The 27,997-nt window shown below is 44.0% G+C and overlaps 1 protein-coding gene across 1 annotated transcript in view; it reads right to left on the bottom strand.

The window, feature by feature from the left end:
• The window catches only part of LOC139265129 (G-protein coupled receptor 83-like), a 40,313-nt gene extending 14,625 nt beyond the window's left edge, over positions 1-25,688 (bottom strand). The window contains exons 1-3 of the mRNA XM_070882036.1: positions 25,296-25,688; positions 15,751-15,876; positions 8,916-9,049 (exon numbers count right to left, since the gene is read on the bottom strand). Of these exons, the coding sequence (XP_070738137.1) occupies positions 8,916-9,049; positions 15,751-15,876; positions 25,296-25,688 (653 nt within the window). The remainder of the gene's footprint in view (positions 1-8,915; positions 9,050-15,750; positions 15,877-25,295) is intronic.
• Between the last annotated feature and the right edge of the window lie 2,309 nt (positions 25,689-27,997).

Raw genomic sequence — 27,997 nt, 5'->3', positions numbered from 1 at the left:
TCGTCCCCCGATGAAGCAGGAACTCCTCAGCCAGGTGGCTTGAGGTCAGCAGGGGAAGGGGTGGTTTTTACAGAAATAATTATGATTTCAGACAAATGGTCAGTTTAAAATGTTTTTTTATTTAACATAACCTTGTTGCACAGTTTCTCAGATAGCTGGACCGTTATATACTGGTGATTTCTTATCAAAAAGGGTAAAATTACAGTTAACTTTAACTGTCACCAAGGTGATGCACACCATTGATGTATGACCTACACACCCAGCAGTGTGTCAGTCTTGTAAATAACACCAATGTTCTTTCAGGCAAAGCGCTCATTTATGAGCTCCGACGTAAGAGTCTTACAACTATGATGCCCTTTCCTGTGGTCTAAAGTTGGGGCGGGGGCATGGCTTCAGCGTCAGCCTGACTGTGTGGCCCGAGGTCAGCATCCACCTCCTCGTCTTCCTCTTCCTCTCACTCCTGAGGTGGACCGTCACACCCTTCTGGCGATTCTTGTCCCTTCCTGATAGCCAAGTTGTGCAGCATGGAGCACACCACCACGAATTGAACTACCTGCTCGGGGTTGTATTGGAGCTTGCCTCCAGAGTGGTCCAGGCATCAAAAGCGCTACTTAAGCACTCCAATGGTTTTCTCCACAATATCGCGAGTGGCTCTGTGGCTCTCGTTGTATCGCCTCTCGGCTTCGGTGTGGGTGTCACGCAGGAGGGTTCATCAGCCAGGTGGCGAGGCCGTATCCTTTGTCACCAAGCATCCAGCACTGACCTTGTGGCTGATTGTATCTAACTTGTTTAACAGTGCTCTCACGCAGGATGTGAGCATCATGGATGCTGCCCAGAAATTTAGCATTCATAATAATTTGCTGGTGGTCAAAAACGAGTTGTACATTCAGGGAGTGGAATCCCTTGCGGCTCCTGAAAACCTCTGCACCCTGAAAAGGTGCCCGCATCACAATGTGCGTACAGTCTATTGCTCCCTGAACCTTGGGGAAGTTAGCAATTCGGTAGAATCCTAAAGCCCTCAGTCTGAGCCTCCCTGGTTGTCGGGAAGCTGATAAAGTCCATCCTGCATGCGTACATGGCTTCAGTGACTTGTCTAATGCAGCAATGTGTGGCATGCTGAGATATACCGCAAATGTCACCAGAGGCCGGAAAAGAACCCGATGCGTAGAACAACAGTGCCGTGGTGACTTTGACCTCGATGGACAGTGTGGTCCTGATGGTGCTGGCAGGCTGCAGACCTCCCCTGAGGAGCTGGCATATCTCACTGATAAGAAGAACATAAGAACATAAGAAATAGGAGCGGGAAGATGCCATACAGCCCCCCGAGCCTGCTCCGCCATTTAACACGATCTTGGCTGATCCGATCCATTTTCCTGCTCGCTCCCCATAACCCCTTATCAGTTAAGAAAGTGTCTATCTCTGTCTTAAATTTATTCAATGTCCCAGCTTCCACAGCTCTGAGGCAACGAATTCCAGAGATCCACAATCCTCTGAGAAAAAACATTTCTCCTCATCTCAGTTTTAAATGGGGGGGCCCTTATTCTAAGATTATGCCCCCTAGTTCTAGTCTCCCCTGTCAGTGGAAACATTCTTTCTGCATCCACCTTGTCAAGCCCCCTCATAATCTTATACGTTTCGATAAGATCACCTCTCAGTCCTCTGAATTCCAATGAATAGAGGGCCAACCTACTCAACCTGTCCTCATAAGTCAACCCCCTCATCTCCAGAATCAACCTTGTGAACCTTCTTTAGATAACCTCTTTGTGGAGGTGCAGTCTCTGAAGGCAGATGGTGTCGGGCAAGTCGAAGTAAGACTGCTTCTCCCTGTACTTGTGGGGGGGCGTAACGTCTGGTCCTCCTCAGTTTTTCACATCTTACATTGGGCACATGATGCTGTTGAGCGTACCTTCTGCCATCTCGAGTCTGCAGCATGTAAGTAGTCATCAAGAGAGGGTGAGAAAGGACAGGCCCCATTCCAATAGCTATCTGTTTTTCACCGATTGGTCACAAAGACTGAATGTCCCCACTAAGACACCTGTTAAATTTCAATCGTTCACAGTATGATATTTGTTCAGATGTTCACATCACCTCCAAAGACCTCCAGAGTATATCCGAACTCCCGAGGTTAAAGCAGAGCAGCCTTTTAAAGGATGCGACATGTGATTTAGAACATGGCGTCCATACCGCTGCTGTGAGTAGTTCCAGTTAGTTCCACTTTTTCCCGGCGTTTTGTTCGGCGAGCGATATTGTGGACGAGATGTGTGCAAGATGCCGAAAGTAAGGATGGGCGATCTCCTGGGCATTAGTTTCGGCAAATTTGATCTTCACGACAAAAAACGGGCGTGACCGGGCGGTATTATTAAATCTCGGCGTTAAGTAAATGCCGAAAGTAATGCTGACCGATATTATGGGCATTGGGATCGCCCATTCTGATGAATCCGCCCCAAAAAAATGGGCGGGTGGTATTATTTGTTCTCGGCGTTACGCACATGTGGAAAGTAACGCTTGGCGATAAGTGACCGAGAAAGGGGCATCAGTTTCCATTTTGTGGCTAAATGGCGTTACATGTCATTTCAGCGTTAAAATGGACGTTAAGTGGATGTTATGCATGCAAAAAAATCTAGCCCCTGATCTTTCGTTGAGGCATTTTACAGCCTTCCGGACTCAACATCGAGTTCAACAATTTCAGAACATAATCTCTGCCCATATTTTGTTCCCTTGCCTCACTTGCTTTTTTTTTAAAAAAACAAAAACTCCTGCCCCCCCCACCTTCTTTATTTTTAGTTTGTTTCTCTCTCTTTTCCGTGGCAGCTGGTAATCATTCTGCCATTCACACCCTATCTAGACTCACCTTTTGTTTCCTAACTTGTGCTATTACCATCTCAATTCAGCCCATCATCCCCTTTGTCTCAAATCTCTCCTGCCTTCCACCCTATCAGACCTTCCCTTTTGTTCTTTCCTCCCCTCCCCCTTTCAGGGTCCCAGCGCTTCCTTAAGAATCTGTTACATTTCACACTATTGCCAGTTCTGATGAAGGGTCTTCAACCTGAAACGTTAGATGCTGCCTGACCCGCTTAGATTTCCAGCATTTTCTGTTTTTACTGCAATGTGCAGAGTTGGTCTCCTGGGAGGTTTCTTTCGCCCATGGAAATGGAGGAGGACCCCACTGCGTGCTGTGACTCCCTCCATAAGCATACAGAAGGAGTCATGGGAGAGCCAGGGTGCAGCCCTGTGCAGTGATTGTCATTGTTTGCAGCATCTCAATGCTGTAGAACACTGACAGTACAAATGTCAAACTAAATTTGGACATGGTCCCTTTAAGGAAACCGGCCGTTGACAAGTCATCAAATGACATCACTAGACCTGCTTGCTCTAATTGGCTGGGAAACACACTGGGCAGGCGTAACAAGCCCAATCAAGGGAAATTAATTTCAGACAGTGAGATCTGCAGTGTAATCTGCAGCGTGATCAAGACCCACCATCGGATCGCCCGCCATGGACTGGCCATGGTCAGCAAAATCGCGGCCGAGGATGTTGATCAAAACTTATAAAATAGCCTCATTGACTTTTCCCTACATCACCATGATAGTTGTGGTGTACAGACCATTTAATGACTACTTGATTACTTCACTGGCTATTTTATACCTATTTTTCATCGTTAACTTCAATGTTGCGACTGGAACACCTTCCTATTTCAGGTACCCAGCCAGAACCAAACATTCCCAGGTCAGACAAAAATAGTCCTTTGTAGATTAAAGGCCCTGCAACAATGAGGCCGGTCGTAACCTTATGGTTGTGATCGGTTCACACAGCAGAGATTGGGAATGGAACCAAAGCCTTCAACGGCTCACTGAATAATCTCGCTGAGGCACCAGCACACCTCTTGCTGCTCCAAGCCCACATCCAGTAGAAACTGGATTTATTTGAGCTTACTCAAATTAATTTCATATTGGACATTTTTCATCTTTTCATCCCAACAAATTAAGCTGGATTTGAACCTCAGACCTGCAATGTGGACAGGTGTAAAAATATTGTGCAACCCCACTGCATCTACTAGTTCCAACAGTTTAGTTCTCAATATCTATGGCACTAGATATAATCACAACTTTTGAGACACTCTTTTGTGGGGGAAAAATGCAGACAATTTTCACTTGCAATGAATGACCTCTGTTATTGGCTCTGGGAAAGTAAAATCTAGTTGACAATAAAATAGCATTATCAGTTGACTTTTAGCCCAATTGGCTCTACAACCCAGTAAGGGTCCTGTGAATTATTGCAGTATGTAGCTTTGTAACGCATGGAGGCTCACTTCTTCAACCTCATCTGTTTCTGAACCTCCACTACCAAATGCTTTTCTCTCTGCTTCAGCTCCCTTCAATTTCTTAATATTACACCATTTTCCAAGGATCGTGAACACTCAGATTACAAAGTTGCATACCACCACTGAAATAATCTATTCACTCATGACTCCAGACAAATTTCTATTTTACTGTAGAATTAATATAAACTCTAACTATAACTATTTCTTACCATCATGACTAGTCCTTGCTAACTCTAGTGCATAATTTTCTGCTTCTGCGCGGTGCTGAGTGACAGAAGCCTGAGAAGTGAATTGCTGGGATACTTCCATTGGAGTCTTTGAGAAATGAGGTGCCACTTGTCTCAGTGATGCTGCCCTGAAGGACTCACTTCCAGCTCCTTTTGTACTACAATTGCAAGGGGTACTGGGCCCAGGGCTAAATCCCCCTCATTACAATTTAAATGGAGAAAAATTGCAAAGTGCTGCAGTACAGAGGGATCGGAGGGTCCTTGTACATGAAACACAAAATGTTAGCATGCAGGTATAGCAAGTAATCAGGAAGGCAAATGGAATGTTGGCCTTTATTGCAAGGGGAAGAGAGTATAAAAGCAGAGAAGTCCTGCTACAACTGTACAGGGTATTGGCGAGACCACACCTGGAGTACTGCGTACAGTTTTGCTCTCCGTATTTAAGGAAGGATATACTTGCATTGGAGGCTGTTCAGAGAAGGTTCACGAGGTTGATTCCAGAGATGAAGGGGTTGACTTATGAAGCTAGGTTGAGCCTATAATCATTGGAGTTCAGAAGATTGAGAGGTGATCTTATCAAAACATAAGATAATGAGGGGACTTGACAAGTTGGATGCAGAGGATATTTCCACTCATAGGGGAAACTAAAACTAGGGGACGTAGTCTCAGAATAAGGGTCCGCCCATTTAAAACTGAGATGAGGAGGAATTGCTTCTCTCAGAGGGTTGTAAATCTATGAAATTCTCTGTCCCAGAGAACTGTGGAGGCTGGGTCATTGAATATATTTAAGGTGGCGATAGACTGATTTTTGAGCGATAAGGGTTATGGGGAGCGGGCAGGGAATTGCAGCTGAGTCCATGATCAGATCAGCCATGATCTTATTGAATGGCGGAGCAGATTCGATGGGCACTGGGAGGGGGGGCAAAGGATGTAGTCTCATTGTTATTATCCTGGCATACTTCCTGCATAGCATCAGTGATACAGATAGCGGACCCCTGTAACTTATCTACTATCTCCACCGCCTGTATGAACACAGTATCCACTGCCTGCACACAAGATCAATGCTTCCATATAATCACTTTTTGAAGGAGTGGGTCCAGAGATTTGGGTGCTAGTTTCCTCAGCCATTCCTCTATCCATTGTTCTGCAATAGCTTACCTCAGTCCCCTGACACCCCCCCCCCCACCCCCCTCACCCTCTCCGCCATCCGAAGGACCTCCTGATTACTGGGACTTGGTACTTCACCCAGTGACATTTCCCTTTGACTAACAACTTCCTCCCATGTGATTGTATCTGGACTGGTACTTGACTACATAAAATGTCATGAGAGTTGATGGGACTGGGAAGGGTGTATTGAGCTTGATGTACCAGGCTGGTTTGTGAGCGCACGTATGCACATCTTGTTCACTTGATTACCAGAGTAGGGTAATGAAAATAAATTAATTCTAGATGGGTTGACTTTACAGATGTTGCAGCTCAGCAGTAGACCAGCTATAAACTTTGAACATCTGGGAAATAGCAACAACTTTACTGGACTGTATTTTGGCATTTAACAACTTGCTCTTTGCAACTCACCTCCTACTTCCCCATCTCCCATTGCTTCTCCTCTGTATCGCCTAAGGATTTGTAGCACTTCTTCATATGTTTGTCCTATGAGAAGAGATTGAGTAGACAAGCCTATATTCCCACGAGTTTAGATGAATGAGGGGTGATCGCATTGAAACATAAAATTAAAGGGCTTTACAGGGCAGCTGCTGGAAGGATGTTTCCCCTGGCTTGAGAGTCTAGAACTAGCGTCATAGGGCTCAATTTTCCCCAGTGATTTGCGCCATTTTTTTGGAGCAGGCTGCTTTTTTAGGCCTAAGTTTAAAAAAACATATTTTCCCTGATCAATTTGCACCAGCGTAACTCAGTTAGTTACGATTTTTTTTTTTGGTAATTGTTTTTTCAGCTAAAGGGGGCCACCTGCACCAATTCTGGCCATTTAGACAAGTTTGGCCAGCAGAGAGTTATTCTTGTTCTTCTTAGGCCAACGTATGTGTCCTCTGCAGAAAAACCATCTGGAGAGTTAAGGAAATCGGCGCAGGTAAGTGCAGCAGATGCCCGGACAGCAGGAAAGGTAAGAGAGAGGAGGAGAGAGGGGGGTGGGGGAAGCCTTGCAGTATAGTTATATGCGGGGACAAGGACGGAAAAGGCCATTCGGCCTGGGATCGGGGCGGGGTAGCAGACCGGGAGACCACTTGGGGCCAGGGTCGGGTGGGGGAGCAGACTGGCAAGCGGGACCAGCAAGACACTCAGGGCTAGGGAAGCAGACTGGCAAGCCCTTTGGCCAGGGCTGGGGGCAGGGGAACAGACAGGGACCATCAAGCCACTCGGGTCAAGGGGTGTGCGGGGGAGCAGGACCGGCAAGTCCTTCGGCCTGGGATAGGGGCGGGGATCGGCACGGACATCGGGAGGGGGAGGAGACTTTAATAATTGGAAGTAAGTTGCTGCAATGTGATTTAATGTGTTTTTAAGTTGCTGCAATATATTTTAATGTGTTTCTAAGTTGATGCAATGTGTTGCGAGCTGGCTGTATGCTTCACTTTGCAGTCTCAGCTCGCATTGTGTCCCTGGTTACCGTGACAACCTGATCTTTTTGGCACAGATCAAGGCTCCACCCCCAAAACTAAAAGGACAGGTTAGGCTGCGCCAAAATTAAGAAATCCAACGGGGAAACTTAGAACATTTTTTTTTTTGCCATACTTGGGCCCCGAAAAAAGGACTTAACTCTTCAAGTACACCAAAAAAAAGCTTTGGGGAAAATTGAGCCCATAGTCTCAGAAGAAGGGGTCGACCATTTATGACTGAGATGAGGAGAAATTTCTTCACTCACAAGATTATGAATTTTTGGCATTCTCTGCCCTAGACTGTTGTGGCTGTTCAGTCATTGAGCACGTTCAAGGCAGAGATCGATAGATTTTTGAGGTGTTGGAGGTAGCAGTACTGCCTCCTCCCTCCATAACACTCTTTTATGGGGCTTCTTCCCTCCGTCCCTCCTTGATCCGATTTCTGTTAGCAGCACCTCCCCTTAAGTATCAGCAAACCTGGGAACTCAGCTGGCTGTTGAACTTGCCCCTCCCTTCCCCACCAGGCTGCTGCTGCTCCCTCTAATCAGTAATGTAGTCTTTCCATTCCCACGATATGCTTATACAATTCCAGAATCTGCGCATCCCTTTGAGATCTGGCAACGTGGCCTGAAGTACAACTAGAATGTGGCTGTGGGCCTTTTTTCCAATTGGAGTGTTAGTTACTGTTACATAGAAACATAGAAAATAGGTACAGGAGTAGGCCATTCGGCATGGCTGAACATGCAACTTCAGTACCCCATTCCTGCTTTCTCGCCAGTTGCATTGGGTCTTTACCTGTGATGCTACTATCAATGTGTAGCCATTCAAGCAGTGATGTGTTACAGATACTTTGAAGATTTTATGTTAAACCAGGCGACGGTGGCATTGATTGTTATCTGCTTCTACATTTCCAATTGGATAGAGTAAAGAGCAGTGGAAAGGTGCATTCACACTACTCTGCTATTTTTCCATAAAACCTCCTCCATAAACAAATGGGGACTTGTCCTTGGTGAAAATGGACTCCAGTCATACCGATTCCCCAAACTAACTTGCCAGCCTGGCTCCCTGAGCGAACCCTTTACTTTTCACACTGTTCTGTTTCTCAGCCATAAGAATAGCTGGATCCTGCTGCCAGTAACATTTATTGATTCTCCCTTTCCCCCATTTTTGCCCCTCCTCTCCTGGAGGTGCCAACTCATGCTTGAGTACTGTTCCAGCAGCACCATCAGCCTTCTGGTACCTCCACCCAAATGGTTGAGTGCTAGAAAGCTATCGACAGCGAAGACTGGCTTGGTCCTCATCATAATCAGGAGCAGGAATCCTGACTGCTTTTTTCCCTTCCTAATCCATGGACACGATAGAGCTCACACTGCTGCTCCGGCTACGATCAGCTAATTCAGCACAGATCGAGAATCAAATCTGGTTCTCCTGGTCTGTATGCTTCCCCACCACATCGAGCAATGAAACAGTAAGTTTAAATATTTACTGGCCAGACAGGAAAATAACAAGCTACATTTGGCAAATAGTGAAGCCTACTGCCTACACAAACCAAAGACTATCTGGCTGATATTGTGCTTCCTTACACTTTAAAACCAATATCCGTTGGCTTGGTTATCAGCATTTATTGTTTGAACATAAACAAAAACAAACAGCAGAATGATTCGTAAATGTATATAATGTTCTTAAGTGCACCTATATGAAAAGGGATAAAGTAAGAGGAAGAAAATCTTCCCTGGTTGGGTTTGCTTCTTGCCTCACCTGTATTCAACTCTGAACAACTTCTGGTAGATCGCATGTGGAAGGGAGAAGCAGGTTGCCATGATCCAAATGATGATGATGCAGATGACTCCTTTAGCCTTCGACATCCTAGGTTTCAGGGGGTGCATGATAACCTGCGCAAAGCAAAACAGACAGGAATCAAACCTCTTCACCGGGTGTCCCATGCATCCTAGTGTATACAGGCAATTTAGGTTCCAGATGCAAAAAATTACTTTTTCTCCCTTCAATTTTCTCCTCTCATTCCCTGAAGGCATCAAATCATTCTGGGGTACAGTTGCACAGGTGCAGGCTACCTCTTGGGTCCCCACCCAAGTAGCTATTTTTCATGTGCCTGGACTACAAGCATCAGCAGACTATTTGACCGGATGGAACATCAGAGCTGATACAATCATCAGCAAATGACCACATGCAGGAACATGCACACTTTCTAGCAGGAGTAGGATAGTGATGATGAGCGTGATCTGCCTGTGTTTATCCCCTGGGCCACAGGCACTGAAACCAATTGTAAATTAGTCTCAAATGACTGTTATGTAGCAGGTAATCATGAAATCACTGTGGAAAAGAGAAGTGTAAGAAGGTACTTTAGCAGCATTGTCAGAAGAAAATGCCTCCGAGGAGAGAATTGCTTTGTCCACAGCTGCAATGCGAACAGATCCAGTTAGTTTTTTACTTTGCAGAAGTGAAGAATAAATTAGAAATTGTATTTTCTATAATACAGGTTTATTCTTCATTTCAATTTGGAGTGGCTGAGATAGATGTTCTGAATATGCTGCTCAACCATACTTCATGGAATGCATTATGTGCTTCAACAGTTTAAGATTATCTCCAACATAAAAGGGTATTGCTTGAATTACTGTGATCGAGCCATGTTGTACAAGGTCATCGCAGTTTGTTATTTAAAGAATCATAAATGTTTATGGCACAGAGGGAGACCATTCAGCCCATCATGTCTTTGCCGGCCGACAAAGAGCTATCCAAATTTAAATCCCACTTTCCAGCTCTTTGTCCAGATGCTAACATAATATTTAGGGGTAGAAATTGATGGTGGTCCTGTATTGGATGCATAACCAACAGCACCCAGACAGTGTGCGCCTGAAACAGGAGGCCCGAGTTATGAATAACTTTACTATGAGTAATTTGGCATTTTGCACTTCCAGAGTCAGCTGGTCCATTTCCAAGAGATCAATTTCAAGTCACCTGCCTTGTCAGCAGTTGCATTCATGTAAGTTCTGGGATTTGGGGCTGGGGGGGGGAGGGGGGGTAAATGAGCGGAGAGGACAATGGAGGTGAGGCCAATTGTGGTCCAGAAGTGGCCTTCAGGAGTGATGTGGAGCCAGGAAGGACACTCCTTCTCTTCAACTGAGCAGTATGGGCCTATTTCTCTGCAGTTTAGATGAATGAGAGGTGATCGCATTGAAATGTATAAAATTCCTAGAAGGCCTGGCAGGAGAGTTGCTGAGAGTCTGGAACTGGGGGGCACAGTCTCAGGATAAGGGCTGGTCATTTAAGACTGAGATGAGGAGGAATTTCTTCACTCAGAGGGTTGTGAGTGTTTGGAATTCTCTACCCCCAAGGGCTGTGGATGCTCAGTCATTGAGTATATTCAAGGCAGAGATCGATAGATTTTGTGACTCTTGGGGAATCAAGGGATATGGAGAACGGGCGGGAAAGTGGAGTTGAGGTCGAAGATCAGCTATTATCTTATTGAATGGCAGAGCAGGCTCGAGGGGCAGTATGGCCTTCTCCTGCTTCTAATTCTTATGGCTCTGTACCCACAACAGAGGGTTTAACTTGAGCAAAGCAGAGTCATAACCTGCTGGATTGAGTGCAGCCCGATTTCAGGCAGAGGAGCTAAAACAAGCATTAGGCCCCTCATTAACATACGTAATGTGTCCAATGCCTGTTCTACCAGCCCCTATGGATGCCTGAAAAATGCCATATTCTATTTGATCATAGCTGCTTTACATGCTTTTGCTCACTATCTCTTCATACCCTTACTTAACAAAAGTGTATCGATCTCAGTTTTGAAGATTTCAATTGATCCAGCATTCACAGCCATTTGGTAAGAGCATCCAGATTTCCATTACACTTTTTGTAAAAAAAAAAGTGCCTCTAAATAGCTTAGCTCTAATTTTAAACATATGCTCCCTTGTTGTGGCTCCTCCACCAGAGGAAATAGTTTCTCCCTGTCTACTCTCAATTAGATCATCCCTCAACTATCGAAACTCAAGGGAATAAAAAACAAGTTTATGCAACCTGTCCTCATAATTTAACCCTTTAAGGCCTGGTATCATCCTGGTGAAACTTCACTGTAACCTCTCCAAAGACCAATCTATCTTTCCTGAGGTGCGGTGCCCAAAATTGAACGCAGTACTCCAGATGAGGTCTAACCCACATTACAATAGTGATTATACTTCAAAAATATTTCATTGGCTGTAAAGCGCTTTCAGACATCCGGTCTGGTGGTCGTGAAAGGTGCTATATGAAGTTTTTCTTTCTTTAAACAAAGCACGAAAAAATATTTTGACCAGGACAGGGGACGAACTCCCCTATTCCTTTTTGAACAGTCCCATGGGATCCTTTACATCCACAGGAGAGGGTGGACAGGGACAGGGCCTCAATTTAGCAACTCATCCAATTGATGGCATCTCCGACTGTGCTCTCGGTACTGCACTAAAGAGTCATCTTAGATTGCGTGCTCAAGTCTCCCAAGTGGGACTTGAACCCACCACCTGCTAAAAGATAAGAATACTATCACCGGCGCAGCCTCAGAGGGCGCTACCGAATTTTCGCTGTATGACGAAAACGGGTCGCTGCGCATGGTGATATTGTCATCGGTGGAGCGGCGGAGTGGGGTGCTACTGGTTACCACCGCCGCTAAACTCCCGCGGGAGTCATTAACGGCGCTGTGCCTGGGCGAGAAGTCGTTTGCGCCTCCCCCCTGAATCAACTGTAATACCCAGAAGGTTACCTCAGTTCAATTGAACTAATTCAGCAGCGCTCCATCCTGAGGAGATCGCCAAGCCAATCTTTACTAGGAGTGCATATGGGTGGGCACCAGTGAAGACACAATTAATTAGGCTCTGTTGGAAGTGCACATGGATAGGCATCAGTGACGACAGTGACAGCTCTGCTATGGTGCAAAAAAATTTTTCATCGCTGAATCTTCACAAACAAACAACCACATAACAACCTGTAAAACGTGGGTATGAATTCAGCCAAGATGATTGAATGAAAGTATTTTATTTTAAAAAGTAAATTGAGTTTGGAGATTGGACAATCTCAGCCCAGTTCATAGTGGGTGTAAGAATAAAACCTTCAGGGGAGCAGGTAAAGGGAAGGTAAAAACATTTGCTGGTGAAAATTTTTAAACATTTTTTTTGTGCCCAGTTCCACCTTGGAGCACCCTGGTTTACTGGGCTGGCGAACTGCTCAGGATGGAGCCATGGCTTCCACTCCTGGTTGCTCTCCCAGGACCGCTGATGAACAGCCCTTAATTCCATCCACAAAATATTAGAAATGACTGAAATGTTTAAGCAAAACAAAGCTAACCCCGATGACAGAATAAAAGTGATGGTGATGGCTCAGTACACAGCTGAGTTATACATCGCTGGAGTAATTTCACAGAAGTCATTTGTCCTTTGCTAACCTCCCAAGTGGCCATTCTTCATGCATGATCTCAGTACGGTGAGTAACAGCAAGCAATCTGACTCTTGTGATTATCACTGATGGGGCAGGTTTAACACAAATCCATGCTCCCCAGAAATCATGCCAATCCTATCTCCTGTACCACCGGTGACAAGTAAAAAGAAATAACTCATTTATATAGCATCTTTCACATCCTAAGAACATCCGCTGAAGAAGTGTAGGAAATGGAATGGATATGGTCGAGGGTTCTGTCAAAACTTTGCTTTAAAAAATATTCCAGAGTGATTGGTAGTTTGATTAATACAGCTGAAAAAGGGTTTCACAAAAAGAAAATCATTTTTTATTACTGTGCCAATCCACCACCTTTTTTAAATTACTGAAAATGACTTTAAAAATATACAAAACAATTTTCTAGTTAGATTGGGTTACAGTGGTCAATTCCTTAGTATATGTTTAAATTTGAAAACCTTTCAAAACATACCTATTATTGTTCTTGTGCCCAAAAGATCATGCTTAATTTTTGGAATCTCCTCAGAGGCCTGCAAACGAGCGCAATTAGCGCAAACTCCCAATAGTGATCAATTCACCCTGGGGGTGTGTGGCCAGTTTTGTGGGTGGGGCCAGCTTCTAGCGCAATGTCTTTAAAACTAGTGCAAAAGATCGCGGAAACTCGAGTGGCACTGATCGCAATTTGCGCTTAAAACTCTGCAATGGTTGTGCCGATATCGGACTTGCGCGGAAAAAGCCAACGCAAATTGAACGGAAACTCCAGACCTCTATCTCAATTTTGTAGTGGTCACTGGCTAGCCTACCAAGAGTTGAAAATTCCTGCTCTGACAGAGTCAATTGTAGCACCTTAAGCCACCTCAGTTCAGTAATCACTGCCAAACTGTTGGTATAAGTTGAACTTCAACTTCTGGCTTTAAACTGCCCATATTGATTTGGCCAATCATAGCTCAGTTTCTAGTGGATATGGGTCTATGGCAAAAAATTGTCAAGTTATCAACCCACAGTAATTGGCAATCGTACTCAGAGAAGCCACAAAGATAGCTTATGTAGGGAATGTTGCACTTGTGCAGACAGAATGCTCTTCAAAGGTTGGCACCTGAGGAGAGGGATATCTAGCATATGATATAATTCACATGAGCTTTTGATGCTAACATTGGTTGGCAAAATGTGTAAATTTACCCATCTTTGAGACCTCTGCCCTAATATCTCCTTATGTGGTTTGGTGTCAAATTTTGTTTAATAACGCTTCTGTCAACCTTGGGATGTTTTACAATGTTAAAGGCACTATATAAATACAAGTTGTTGTTGTTGTACCATGATGAGAGCAAAGACTCAAGAATCTAAATTAACAGAAAAAATACTGTAATATACTAGCCTATGAACATAGTTGGGTAATGTAAAGAGTAATATGACCTGAATAGTGTGTACAGTTATGTAATTCCCTCAACATGCTTGAATTGTTGATGATAGAGGCTCAGTCTCATCTTAACTGGCAAATGCTTCCCACCCTCCACATCTTAGATTTCTATAAACCCCAAGTCTGCCCAAAATAGGAACTTTATTTCCATATACGTGGGGGCTATCGTACACCTTTCTTGTACTGAATAGGCAAAAGAAAAAGACTTGTTGCATCACAGTCTTTCTTCTCTTTATTTTGTTATTGCTCCTTTGAACTCTCCTGCCTTGTTCCTGTTAATCTCCAAATACACCATCTTAGTCGCTTTTCCTACACTGTGCTGAAGTCAAGACTCATATCATATCCTACCTTAAATTGTTCTTTCCCAGGACCTCAAAAAAAATGGAACTCTTGCCTCTCTGACTTCCCACCCTCCAACAATCTATAGGGTTTAAAAGCCAAGCTTTGCATCACTCAACCAGTTCTTTGTTTTGGAACTTTTGGTTGCCTGCTTTATGGGCCTTAGTCCTTCAGTTAGAGCATTTCCATAAAGAAAATAAACTAAATATATTCCTCCTTATGGGCTTTAGATAATTTGGACTTATGAATTTAACAATATTGCCTTTCATACAATCTTTATATTGTGGACTGATAGTTTAAAAAAACCTAACCACTGAAACCTGAGGGGTTCTGGTTCAAATTCATCCCAATATGTAAAGGTGACCTTTGGTAATCTTGTCAGCATTTGTGGGCTTCAGTCCAACGCTTATTCAGCTGTCAAACAGCTACCACTGAGCTGGGAAGTCAACACCACTGCTGTGTGAGTGACTGCTCTCCTTTGGTAGGAATTACTCATGCCTAGCACCATGCCTAAGCAAGGAAGATAAGTACACCCCCCATAACTGGCCTTTGATACAAAGTATAATTCCACACAATCTTATGTTGCCAACAGAGAACCATGCTTGCAAAGAGCACAAATCAGCAAATTTGATCAGGTTACAATGTCATATCTTCCCACACTCCCTCTGCACTAGAAGTGCAAGATTAACCCTAGAATCTTTACACATACATTTGCGAGTACATTTTCTGAGACCACGATTCAACGGCAGTGCCTCAAATATAGTGAATAAATCAGTTGTACTATGCAGTGATGTGTTTAATACAATCCTTTTAAGTACAGGAATATATACAGCTGCATCAAATAAGAATACATTAAAACAGAATGACTTCATTTTTAGTTAATTAACAAACTATTAATTCCCCCTTCTGTGAATAAGACTAAAAGTCATCGAATAAAATGGTCCCACATTCGATCCTTTGTCTGTGCTGAGATAGCTGACGTTAGTTGGAGAATTGCCTGGTGACTCTTACCAATAGAGTGTTTGTGCACCTGGTGAAATAAGGATCGACACTGGCCATCATGGCCCATGGTCAAATTCTTGTCTATGTTGACTCATTTGGGCAGCAAGGAGTGGAGACAGCATATCAGGATGTGGGACTTGCAGGAAGAGAAAAATAACGGGGCACCAGAAGTTAGGTTGTTGTGATGCCTGCTTAGTATTAGAGATAAGACTTTTGTCTCTCTACAATACAGGAAAAGGGACTCTCAAGACTTTGAACATCCCAATTTTTAAACTCGTGTCGCCTATATGAATTTTTCACTGCAGTGATCAATTTCCCTGAATTAACTTTGTCAATTCCCATCAAATAGCAGAAGGTTGCTGTGCATTGCTTTTCTATCCTCAGCTGTCTATACTGTACCTGGTGTCGGTCCAAGGCGATAGCAGTGAGGGTCAGTACAGACACATGTACAGAGCAGTACTGTGCAAACCGACTAATATGACACATCAACTTCCCGAACACCCAATTACTATTTACAAAGCGAACCTGCAAGAGAAACAAGAAGTTATCATACTGTAATATTTATTCACTTTTCTACAGATACTTCACCCTTCAACGCTAAGGACAAACATAGAAACATAGAAATTTACAGCGCAGAAGGAGGCCATTTCGGCCCATCGTGTCTGCACTGGCCGACAAGAGCCGCATGGCCCTTCGTCAGCAGCCCTAAAGGTTACATACAAACCCATGAACAATGACGGAAAGGCAAAGAGCAAGCACCCAGCCCAACCATTCCGCCTCACAACTGCGACATCCCTTCTACTGAAAACAGCTACGCTCCACCCCACCGGAGCCACGTGATCTCCTGGGAGAGGCAAAAACCAGATAAAAACCCAGGCCAATTTAGGGAGAAAAAAAATCTGGGAAAATTCCTCTCTGACCCATCCAGGAAATCGACACTAGTCCAGGAGATTACCCTAGCCACATTCTATTCCCTGCAGTACTTACCATTATATCTGCACCGTCCAACAAAAGGTCATCTATTCTAATCCCAATTACCAGCTCTAGGTCCGTAACCCTGCAGGTTACTGCACTTTAGGTGCCCATTCAATCATCTCTTAAAAGTGGTGAGGGTTTCTGCATCCACCACTCTTCCAGGCAGCAAGTTCCAGATCCCCACAACCCTCTGCATAAAGAAACCCCCTCAAATCCCCTCTAAACCTTCCACCAACCACCTTAAAACTATGCCCCCTTGTAATAGACCCCTCCACCAATGGAAATAGACCCATACTATCCACTATGTACAGGCCCCTTAATATTTTGTACACCTCAATGAGGTCTCCTCTCAACCTCCTCTGTTTCAATGAGAACAAACCCAGCCTCTCCAATCTGTCCTCATAACTAAGATTCTCCATTCCAGGCAGCATCCTAGTAAATCTCCTCTGCACCCGCTCGAGTGCAATCACGTCCTTCCTATAATACGGTGACCAGAACTGCATGCAGTACTCCAGCTATGGCATAACCAAAGTATTATACAATTTAAGCATAACCTCCCCTGCTCTTATATTCTATGCCTCGGCCAATAAAGGCAAGTATTCCGTATGCCTTCTTAACCATCTTATCCACCTGGCCTGCTACTTTCAGGGTTCTGTGGACAAGCACTCCAAGATCCCTTTGTTCATCTACACTATTAAGTGGCCTACCGCTTAATGTGTATACCCTTTCCTTATTAGCCCTCCTAAAGTGCATCACCTCACACTTCTCTAAATCAAATTCCATTTGCCACTGCTCTGCCCACCTGACCAGTAGATTGATATCCTCCTGCAGCCCATGACTTTCCTCTTCATTATCAACCACACAACCAATTTTAGTGTCGTTAGTGTCAAACTTCTTAATCATATTCCCTATATTCAAATCCAAATCGTTGATAGACTCCACAAAAAGCAAGGGACCCAGTATTGAGCCCTGCAGAACCCCACTGGAAACATCCTTTCAGACACAAAAACATCCATCAATCATTACCCTTTGCTTCCTGCCTCCAAGCCAATTTTGGATTCAACTTGCCACTTTGCCCTATATCCCATGAGCTTTAACCTTCATGACCAGTCTACCATGTGGGAACTTATCAAAAGCCTTGCTAAAATCCATATATACTACATTTTATGCACTACCCTCATCGACCCTCTTAGTTACCTCCTCAAAAAATTCAATCAGGTTAGTCAAACACAACCTTCCCTTAATAAATCCGTGCTGACTGTCCCTAATTAATCCTTGCCTTTCCAAATGCAGATTTATCCTATCCTTCAGGATTTTTTCCAATAATTTTCCCACCGATGAGGTTAGGCTGACAGGCCTGTAATTACTCGGCCTATCCCTTCTTAAACAAAAGGTACTACATTAGTAGTCCTCCAATCCTCTGGCACCATGCCCAGATCCAAAGAGGACTGGAAAATGATGGTCAAGGCCTCTGCTATTTCCTCCTTTACTTACTCAAAAACCTGGGATGCATTTCATCCAGGCCTGGGGACGCATCTACTTTCAAAGCTGCTAAACCCCTTAATACTTCCTCTTTCACTATATTTATTTCATCCAGAATAGCACACTCCTCCTCGATAGCAGTATCTGCATTACCCCTTTCCTTTGTGAAAACAGATGCAAAGTATTCGTTAAGAATCCTACCAACATCTTCCACCTCCACACAAACATTACCCTCATGGTCTCGAATAGGCCCTACCCTTTCTTTAGTTACCCTCTTACTCTTAATATATTTATAGAACATCTTATGGTTTTCCTTAATTTTACTGGCCAAGAATTTCTCATGCTCTCTCTTAGCATTCCTAATATCCTTTTTAAATTTTGCCTCTTAACTTTCTATATTCCTCTAAAGATTCTAAAGTATTTAGCCATTGGTATATGACATAAGCTTCCCTTTTTTTCTTAATCCTCCCCAGTAAGTCCCTAGACATCCAGGGGGCTCTAGAATTATTTTTCCCAGCATTTTTCTTTAAAGACACATGTTAGGCCTAGCCTTCCGGATCTCCCCCTTGATTGCCTCCCACTGTTCCGACACTGATTTACCCATAAGTAGCTGTTTCCAGTCCACTATGGCCAAATAACTCCTTAACTTAGCAAAATTAGCTTTTCCCCAATTCGGAATTTTTATTCCAGGCCTATTCTTGTCCTTATCCATAACCAACTTGAATCTGACTGAATTATGGTCACTGGCACCCAAGTGCTCCCCCACTAATACCCCTTCAACCTGCCCAGCTTCATTCCCCAAAACTAAATCCACGACCGCCCCCTCTCATGTTGGGCTTGCTACATACTGACTAAAAAAGTTCTCTTGAATGCATTTCAAGAATTCCGCACCCTCTATACCCTTCACACTAAATTTGTCCCAATCAATATTTGGATAGTTAAAATCCCCTACTATTACTACCCCATGGTTTTTAGACTTCACAGCAATTTGCCTATTTGCTCCTCTATCTCCCTCCCACTGTTTGGCGGTCTACAATACACACCCAGCAGTGTGATCACCCCTTTTTTATTTTTCAATTCAACCCGTATGGCTCCATTTGATGATCCCTCTAACATATCATCCCTCCTCACCGCTGTAATAGTTTCTTTAATCAGTACCGCACCACCCCCCCACCCCTTTTTACCCCCCTCTCTATCTTGTTTAAAAGTCCTGTAGCCAGGAATATTGATCTGCCAAACCTGCCCCTCTTTCAGTCATGTTTCTGTAATGGCGATAATGTCATACTCCCAAGTGTCTCTGTGCTCTTAGTTCATCCGCCTTATTCGCTATACTCCTGGCATTAAAGTATATACCGTTCAGCACAGGAAGACCTCCTTGCTTACTACATACAAAGCCCTGTTTCCTCTGTCTTACAGATTCGCTTTCTAGATTCTTGCTATCCAATTTCTGCTTTACTTCCTTCCCTTTTGAATTCGCTCAGATTCCCATCCCCATGCCAAGCTAGTTTAAACACTCCAACAGCAGTAGCAAAACTCCCCACAAGGATATTGATCCCAGCGCTGTTGAGGTGCAACCCGTCCGGTTCGTACAGGTCCCATCTCCCCCAGAAGCGGTCCCAATGCCTCAGAAATTTAAAGCCCTCCTTCCTACAACCAATTTTCCAGCCACATGTTCATTCTCTCTATCTTTCTATTCTTATGCTCATTAGCACGTGGCACCGGTAGTAACCCGGAGATTGCTACCTTTGAGGTCCTATTCTTTAATTTTCTTCCTAGCTCCCCGAATTCTTCCTGTAGGACCTCATCCCTCATTTTACCCATGTCGTTGGTCCCGATATGGACCACGACCTCTAGCTGTTTACCCTCTGCCCCCCCAGGATGCTCTGCGTCCGCTCTATGATATACTTGACCCTGGCACCAGGGAGGCACAAAACCATTCGAGAGTCACATCTACGGCCGCAGAAAAGCCTGTCTGTTCACCTAACTATAGAATCCCCTATCACTAAGGCTCTTTTGTTCTTCGTCCCTCCCCCCTGTACAGCTGAGCCACGCGTGGTGCCTTGGAATTGGCTCTGGCTGCACTCCCCAGAGGCACCATCGTTCTTACCGATACTCAGAAGTGAATATTGGTTTGAAAGCGAGATGGACTCACGGGGGTACTCCTGCGCTACCTGCCTAGCACACTTACTATGTCTGGTAGTCACCCACTTCCCCTCTACATGCACACCTTTAAGCTGCGGGGTGACCACCTCCTGATACGTGCTATCCACGTTGCTCTCAGCCTTGCGGATGCCTTGTATTGACGTGGAACTCGAACAGTTGAAACTGGAGACACCGCCTGCACACATGGTTGTCTAGGCTACGTGAAGCATCCAGGACTTCCCACTTGCCACTCCATGGAACGGAGCTGTACTGCCATCCCTCTAGTTATCCTTATCTAGTAAACATAAAAAGCTTAGAGGGTAAATGTCTCGCTCCACAACTTGCTCTGCTCCTCACTTGAAGGCACAGACTTGGAGTATGGCTCCAGAGAAGTCGACAAGCTACTGGTACTTTGCTGAAATTGCCATTCTTAATATGTGAGCATCAACAGATTATTCAATCATGGCAGCACCACAGCTGAGCCAGATCAGTACCACAATGAACGGCACATTTACCAACTGTGCCATTGGAGAAGTCTTTGGTATTTATTTTTATTAAAAGAAAGCCAAGTGGAGTTAGTCTGGTGATGCAGCATGTTAACAGCTCTGAAGGCCTATGCATTATAGGACCATGGGTTGCAGACCTCAGGAAAAGAAACCTAACCAGCACGGAAGGGAAACTAAGCCTTTTAATAAATATCCCACTCGAGGTAGTCAAGGGCAGCAACCCAAATCAACTGGACCACCTCACTCCCCAATCCAACTGAACTCCATAAATTAAGAACATAGTGTGTAAGCCTGCACCTTGAGATCCAGCTTTAACGCAAGCCCTTGAACACAGCCTCAATGTGTTGATATAAAAGCTGTGGACCGGGCTCATATTCCAATTTCAGCACTCGGAGCTAGTAAAACTTGATTTCGTGCTGCTTTTTTTAACCACTTCAGTGTAGATTTAAGAACTTTAACTTAGAGCAAAATTATGACAGAAAATTTTCCACCCCGGTTAAATCCAATGAAAAAATAAAATTGTTTTTGCTACAAATCAATGAAAATCCAGAGAATGTAAGGTGGAAAAGGTAGCTGAGATCATCTGCTTCCTTGGAACTGGGCCATGTAACCCATTGGCATGAATTTGTCCTGCGACAGAGGTGCATCCTGACCAGACTATTGTCTAGCCCAAGATCGAATTAAATATGGAGCTGGCATTCCAAGCTCATCCGGGAATCCTGTCAAAATGAGAAGCCGAGTTCCGCTGCAGGAAGCCTTGGGGCCCTGCTGCACCATAGGGATGCTGGCAGGGTAGGAAGTGGCTTGTCGCTGTGCATTAGGCATCATGAGCATGAGGCAGGCTTAATGGACCAGACGGTCTTTACCCACCCATCATTTTTGCATGTTTGTGAGAAAGATGCCGAAAAATGTTTCCAAACTTACACTCACATTAGAGTATGTGTAATGTATCTCCCAAAGTGACTCATCATCATAGGCAGTCCCTCAGAATTGAGGAAGACTTGCTTCTAAAATGAGTCCTTAGATGGCTGAACAGTCCAATACAAGAACCACAGTCCCTGTCACAGGAGAGACAGATGGTCGTTGAGGGAAAGAGTGGGTGGGACTGGTTTGCCGCACGCTCTTTCCGCTGCTGATTTCTGCATGCTCTCCACAATGAGAGTCGAGTTGCTCAGCGCCCTCCCGGATGCACTTCCTCCACGTAGGGTGGTTTTTGGCCCGGGACTCCCAGGTGTCGGTGGGGATGTTGCATTTTATCAAGGAAGCTTTGAAGGTGTCCTTGAAACATTTCCTCTGCCCACCTTGGGCTCGTTTGCCATGAATGACTGTACATGTCCCAGCAGCCACGACAAAAAAGAAACCAGCTTCTTTTCGGCACCTTTGATATGCTTGGCGATCTGGTTCCAACAGGTTTCCCTAACAACCAGCGTAGCATGCTTGAAAATACAAACTGAGGGAAAACATCCTTTGATGTATTTATTTTGAATAAGCCTTCCTGTATATGTCCATTGAGAGATTGAGTAGACTAGGCCTATATTCCCTAGAGTTTAGAAGAATGAGAGGTGATCTCATTGAAACATATATAATTCTTAAGGGGCTGGACAGGGTTAATGCTGAGAAGATGTTTCCCCTGGCTGGGGAGTCTAGAACACAGGGGGTGACAGTCTCAGAATAAAGGGTCGGCCATTTAGGACAGAGACGAGAAGAAATGTTTTCACTCAAAGGGTTATGAATCTTTGGAATTCTCTACCCCAGAGAGCTGTGGATGCTCAGTCATTGAGTATATTCAAGAAAGAGGTCGATAAATTTTTGGGAACTAAGGAAATTAAGGGATATGGGGATAGTGCAGGAAGGTGGAGTTGAGGTAGAAGATCAGCCATAATCTTGTTGAATGGCAGCACAGCTCGAAGGGCCAAATGGCCTATTCCAGCTCCTATTTCTTATGTTCTTATTGCTAAGCCTGAGGAGCAAGAAAAGGGGTGGCTGGGTGGGGGTGGAGGTTACTCACAGCAATGCAGGGATACAATAGAGCACATCCCTGAGCAATTTTGTGCCCCAACTTGCCCCAGATCTACTGTAGACAGAGAAAGAAAAATGAGAAGAGAAAGTATGTGGACAATCCAGGCTAACTGGTGGGCAGCAGGTCACATAATCTGAAGCAATGCTTTAAAGAAGAACATAAGAACGTAATAGGCACAGGAATAGGCCACACGGCTCCGAGCCTGCTCCAACATTCAATAAGATCATGGCTGATCTGATCATGGACTCAGCTCCACTTCCTCGCCTGCTCCGCATAACCTCTTATCCCCTTATCGTTTAAGAAACTATCTATTTCTGTCTTAAATGTATTCAATATCCCAGCTTCCACAGCTCTCGGAGGCAGCGAATTCCACAGATTTACAACCCTCAGAAGAAATTTCTCCTCATTTCAGTTTTAAATGGGCGACTCCTTATTCTAAAGATCATTCCCTCTAGTTCTAGTCTCCCCCATCAGTGGAAACATCCTCTCGGCATCCACTTTGTCAAGCCCCCTCAATCTTATACGTTTCGATAAGATCACCTCTCATTCTTCTGAATTCCAATGAGTAGAGGCCCAACCTACTCAACCTTTCCTCATAAGTCAACCCCCTCATCCCTGGAATCAGCCTAGTGAACCTTCTCTGAACTGCCTCCAAAGCAAGTATATCCTTTCGTAAATGTAGCACAATATTGATACGACTGTTCAGTTAAGTGCACACAGACATATCAGCGGAGCGTAATTGATTGGAATCATGAAAGTAAAAGGTCAGACAGACAGGTTCAATGCACAGCACAATATTACCAGCGCGAAGCCAGATGGTAACCTCCTTTAATAATTGGTGCAATCTCATGCACAATTGGCAAAGTTATGTCATCTCTTTTTGTCATGAAATAAACCAATTTAAAAATGAATTGACCTCTTCAGGTGATTTTGCTCGAGTGTAAAACAAGCAAAATACTGCAGATGCTGGAAATCTGAAATAAAAACAGAAAATGCTGGAAATACTCAGCAGGTCAGGCAGCATCTTGAATATTTCCAGCATTTTTCAGTTTTTATTTGCTCCTGAGTAATCGGAGATCTGGAGCACAGTTATGATCTTTAGCTGCTAACCTGCTCCGTCCCATCAATAGCACTACTGAGGTACTTACCCCCAGTGAGCAAGTGGTCTGAAAGGCACTCGGAGTTTATTAAAAGGTTAATTATCAAGGACATTCCAATCAGTTAATGTCATTGAAAATTGACGCATACAGCGCATTTTCTTTAAAACGAAGTTAAAGGCTGTCAGACCCAACACATTCTCTTTGGAGCCTGCAAAGCAATGGTATCAAGGAGAGCAGGACTGTTGTCAGCATGAACATGCTCCTTGAAGTCAGGAGATTCAAATTTGCTGCACTGCAGGGAGATGCAAGGACTGTTGGGATTACTCCCTGGACTGCTGGTAACTCAAACCCTCGGATTTTAATGTGCACATAGCTGCTGACAGTAATGCCACTTTTCATCACCACTCTTCAAAGAACAAATGCACAGATGAAACCAGGTCAAAGCTGCAAACGTTTTGGGGATCTGATTGGGGTTCTGGTTAGAGGGGAGATAAGTCCTGAGGGAGGTACATTATGAAAACATTACATATTTTACATGTCAAAAACATTTGTGCAGTGGTCTTTCTAAAATCATGGGTAGCCCCCACAGATGTAGATTCTACATCAGAAACCGCTAACATAGGTTACATGCCAGGGGTATGGGGTTACGTTAATGGATTAGTAATACAAATGCCTGAACTAAGGATCCAGAGACACGAGTTAAAATCCTACCATGGCAGCTAGGGGAGTTAAATTCAATGAATTAATTAAAGCTGGAAACAGTAATGGTGATCTTAAAACTGCCGTAATGCCCTTTAGGGAAAGAAATCTGCTGCCCTTTCTCGGTCTGGCTGATATGTGACTCCAGACCCACGGCAATGTGGTTGACTCTTAACTGCCCTCTGAAATGGCCAAGCAAGCCACTCAGTTATATAAAGGCAGCTCACCACCTTCTCAAAGGCAATTAAGGATGGGCAATAAATGCTGGCCTTGCCAGCGACACCCACATCCCATGAATGAATTTTTTTTAAACATTGAAATGGGATCATGGAGATTATTGTACCTAACAGGATGAATTCAGCAATCTCATGGTCCAAGTGGGGTGCCACATTGGGGAATCAGGGCGTGCAGTGTTGTAACCCTCCCTCTAACCCCAGCTCCCTATTGGGGAGCATGAGAAAGAACTGAATATTCCTCAACAGTGATAACACCTGGCTCTTCACCCTCTCCAAACACTATCCCCAACCCCACCCACTGAAGACAGTGGCCCTGTTAAATGTTTCAGGGTTCAGTACATTTTTCTTAACAAAGCTTTATAATACATAACAGCAGAAATATGGTATTAATATTTAAAACAAAATGCTCACCTTCTCTGCACTGAGAATTTGCAAAGATGTCCCAACTGTACTGGCTGACTCATTACCAATTAAAATAATTCTCAATTTGCATTTGTTTTTGAATAAAACAATACCCTGCTGCAGAGATCTTTGTAAGTGTCTTCATTTAAAAACAAAATTGATTGGCATCTAAAAAAAATTAATTTACAATGAAACAAGGGGCACCTTGAAACACATTATCCTGCCACTTCAGTTCTTTTCTATCCCCAAACAAAAGAGGTTAGCCAAACACTTTCTCATAAAAAGAGTCAAAAATCAGATTTCATGCAACCTTGGCCACTAATAATTCTGGAGACCTCCAGAGTGCCTCGAGTTTGGTGTTAAGACAATAGGCAGGTCTTACCAAGGTGAAGGGAGTATTGAGAAGCGTGATCATGATATCTGCCACGGCCAGATTGACTATGAACAGGCTGGTTGCAGAATGCATCCTTTTATTTTTGATCACCACCTGGCAGACCAGGACATTCCCGAACAGAGAGATGACTATGATGACAGAATAAGCAACGATCAGCAAAGCTTTGACAGTCGGGTTCTGGGACTCGGCTTCGTACTTGGTGTGGTTGCTGAAGATGCCCCAGTCCTCGATGGTCAGGTTGCGCCAGTTGAAGAAGGAGGTGTTGGAAAGACCATACAGTGCCGAGAAAAAGTCACTGCCATTGGCTTCCTCGCCGTTCTTCCGGAAGGAGTTGGTGACATAAGGCAAGGGCAGCCACAGATAGCGACTCATCGCGCTCATCCAACAGTTTCACCAACTTGGAGGCATCTGGGTCTCTCCTCCAGCGATCGAGCTAACAGCTTTGCAGCGCCCTGGTCTGGAGCTCTCTCCGTGTCTGCACCAGAGCAACAGCCTGTGCTGCAAAACACCTAAGCATTAATCATGCTTGACCCTCCTGGGAAGGGATCGAGTCATGTCCTTCTGCTTTATGTTGTCGCCTCTCTCGTACATTGCGGCGGTGAGTCGTGAGCATCATTTATACAGAGGCTGGAAAAGAATAAAGAGGCGAGGCTACTGGAATAACCAATCCGATCGCCCCCTTGCAGCCAATCCCACTCTTTCATATTGTATCATTTTATCAAAGAACTGCTTCAAGTGGCCAGAAGTTTCAACACTTCCCAATCACCTTGTCTGATTCAGGAACTAGGCGGGAGGAATCTTTCAAATGAAAAGTATTTTTCAATTAAAACAACTGCCTAATTATTCATTTTCTCATTGAACTTCTAAAAGGCAAATCTATTAAATACGCCAGCTACATAAATATATATATCACATTTCAAACAAACAGCAACAATTCACGAATGAATGAACATTCTTTTAAAAATAGTGTGACTTTTTTCTGATCTCCATGTAGAAAGCAACCCAGCAGCAGGTAATCTCTGGAAAACAATGATTCGCCTTTAATTCAACTCGAAAAGTGCCTTTTACACCATTTCCCAGCCGGAAGTATCTCTGCAGTGATATTGACAAACGGAGCAGGTGAGTAGCTACAGATCACAATGGTACTCCGGACCACAGACTGCTGGCGAGTAATGTCACCCGGACATTTTATAGATAATCATTTCAAACTGCGCACTCTTTCTGCTGCTGGTTTTAATTCGGAAGGAGAAAGCTGACAGTGGCAAGTGCGATGGTGACAGATTTCATTTGCTCATTGCTGCCTCTGCTGCCTGCATCAGCTAACCTGAGGCACGACCATTGGGGCAGCATGGCGCAAACACACCCCTCACAGTAATTGTGTTTTATACAGAAAGCTTAGATGAAAATAAATAAACATGAGCCAAACTTTCAGTGAATGCAGAAAAGACACATGGTGGCGTTATGACAGTATCACAAAACAACAACAATATCCGTTGAAATTGCCTTTATGACTAAAAAGGCTGTGGTTGCTGCGAGACAATTGGAGCTTCCAAGACTGAGATCGATAGTTTTTTGTTAGATAAGGGTATCGAGGGATATGGAGTTCGGGTGAGTTGAGGTACAGATCAGCTGTGATCTAATTGAATGGAGGAGCAGGTTCGAGGAGCTGAATGTTCCTCAGGAGCAAAAACAGCCAGGTTTCCCACTCCTGACTAACATCGAATGGCTCCTGTTAGGAAGTATTCGTGTGTGATTTTCAGATGAAGATAGAATTGGACTGAGCTATAACTTTTTTTTCCATAACCCCAACAATGGAATAGGTTGCTATTGCTCACTAGGCTCAAATAAGAAGAATGCTCACTTATGACCATAAGGTTACCATTGGAACTGTCCCCCCGGCAGAATCCATGCGTTCAGGGGAAGAAAGAAGATACTTAAAGAGGGTCGGGGCTTCAAAAAGAGATCTTGAAGTTTAATCGTTTCACATAGAATAAAATAGTTCTCTATAACTCATCTGTGATTGATATTATTTAATGGGTTAAATGATGCAATGTGTGGCAAAATAGGCTGAAGCATTGGAATATGAGCTTCATAGAACGGTCTATGGATTTGTAATGAAATGTTGCATAGAAGAATACAGTTAGAAGGTGATTTTTTTTCTGAACTCATTCAGCCTGGAGAGAAATTATAAAACTATATCGATATGAAAAGGTTGATTCTGATTGCGTTAAAAAAATGTGACTATGCAGGCCAATTTTGTAATGCTACCTTGTGTTAGTTGTTTTACATTTAAGGTTGCAAACCATCTGTTAGTTCATGTTTTGAATAAGTGTTTCCAAGTGTGCATATGACTAGCCCATATGCACCATTTCTGTCGCGGTGATGTATAAGTGTAAGAATGCAAAGAATTGCACATGGCCATCTGGATCATCAATCCGCTATCATACCCAACTCGTTAACCTTCTGATGAGAAGTTATGCAAAGTTATTGGCTGCTGACCAAAAGCAAATCAAGTAAAAGAATAGAATACTAATCTAAACGGACAGCCTAATTAGCCTATTAAATACTAATCTATATTGACAGTAACATTCACGCCAGATAAGTACCAGGCAATGACCATCTCCAACAAGAGAGTCTAACTACCTCTACTTGACATTCAATGCCAATGCCAAAATCGAACCCTCCACCAC

This window comes from Pristiophorus japonicus, chromosome 6 (assembly GCF_044704955.1).
Source record: "Pristiophorus japonicus isolate sPriJap1 chromosome 6, sPriJap1.hap1, whole genome shotgun sequence".
Classification (NCBI taxonomy): domain Eukaryota; kingdom Metazoa; phylum Chordata; class Chondrichthyes; family Pristiophoridae; genus Pristiophorus; species Pristiophorus japonicus.
Note: the sequence above shows the minus strand (reverse complement) of the source record. Positions and strands in the feature narration are given on the sequence as shown.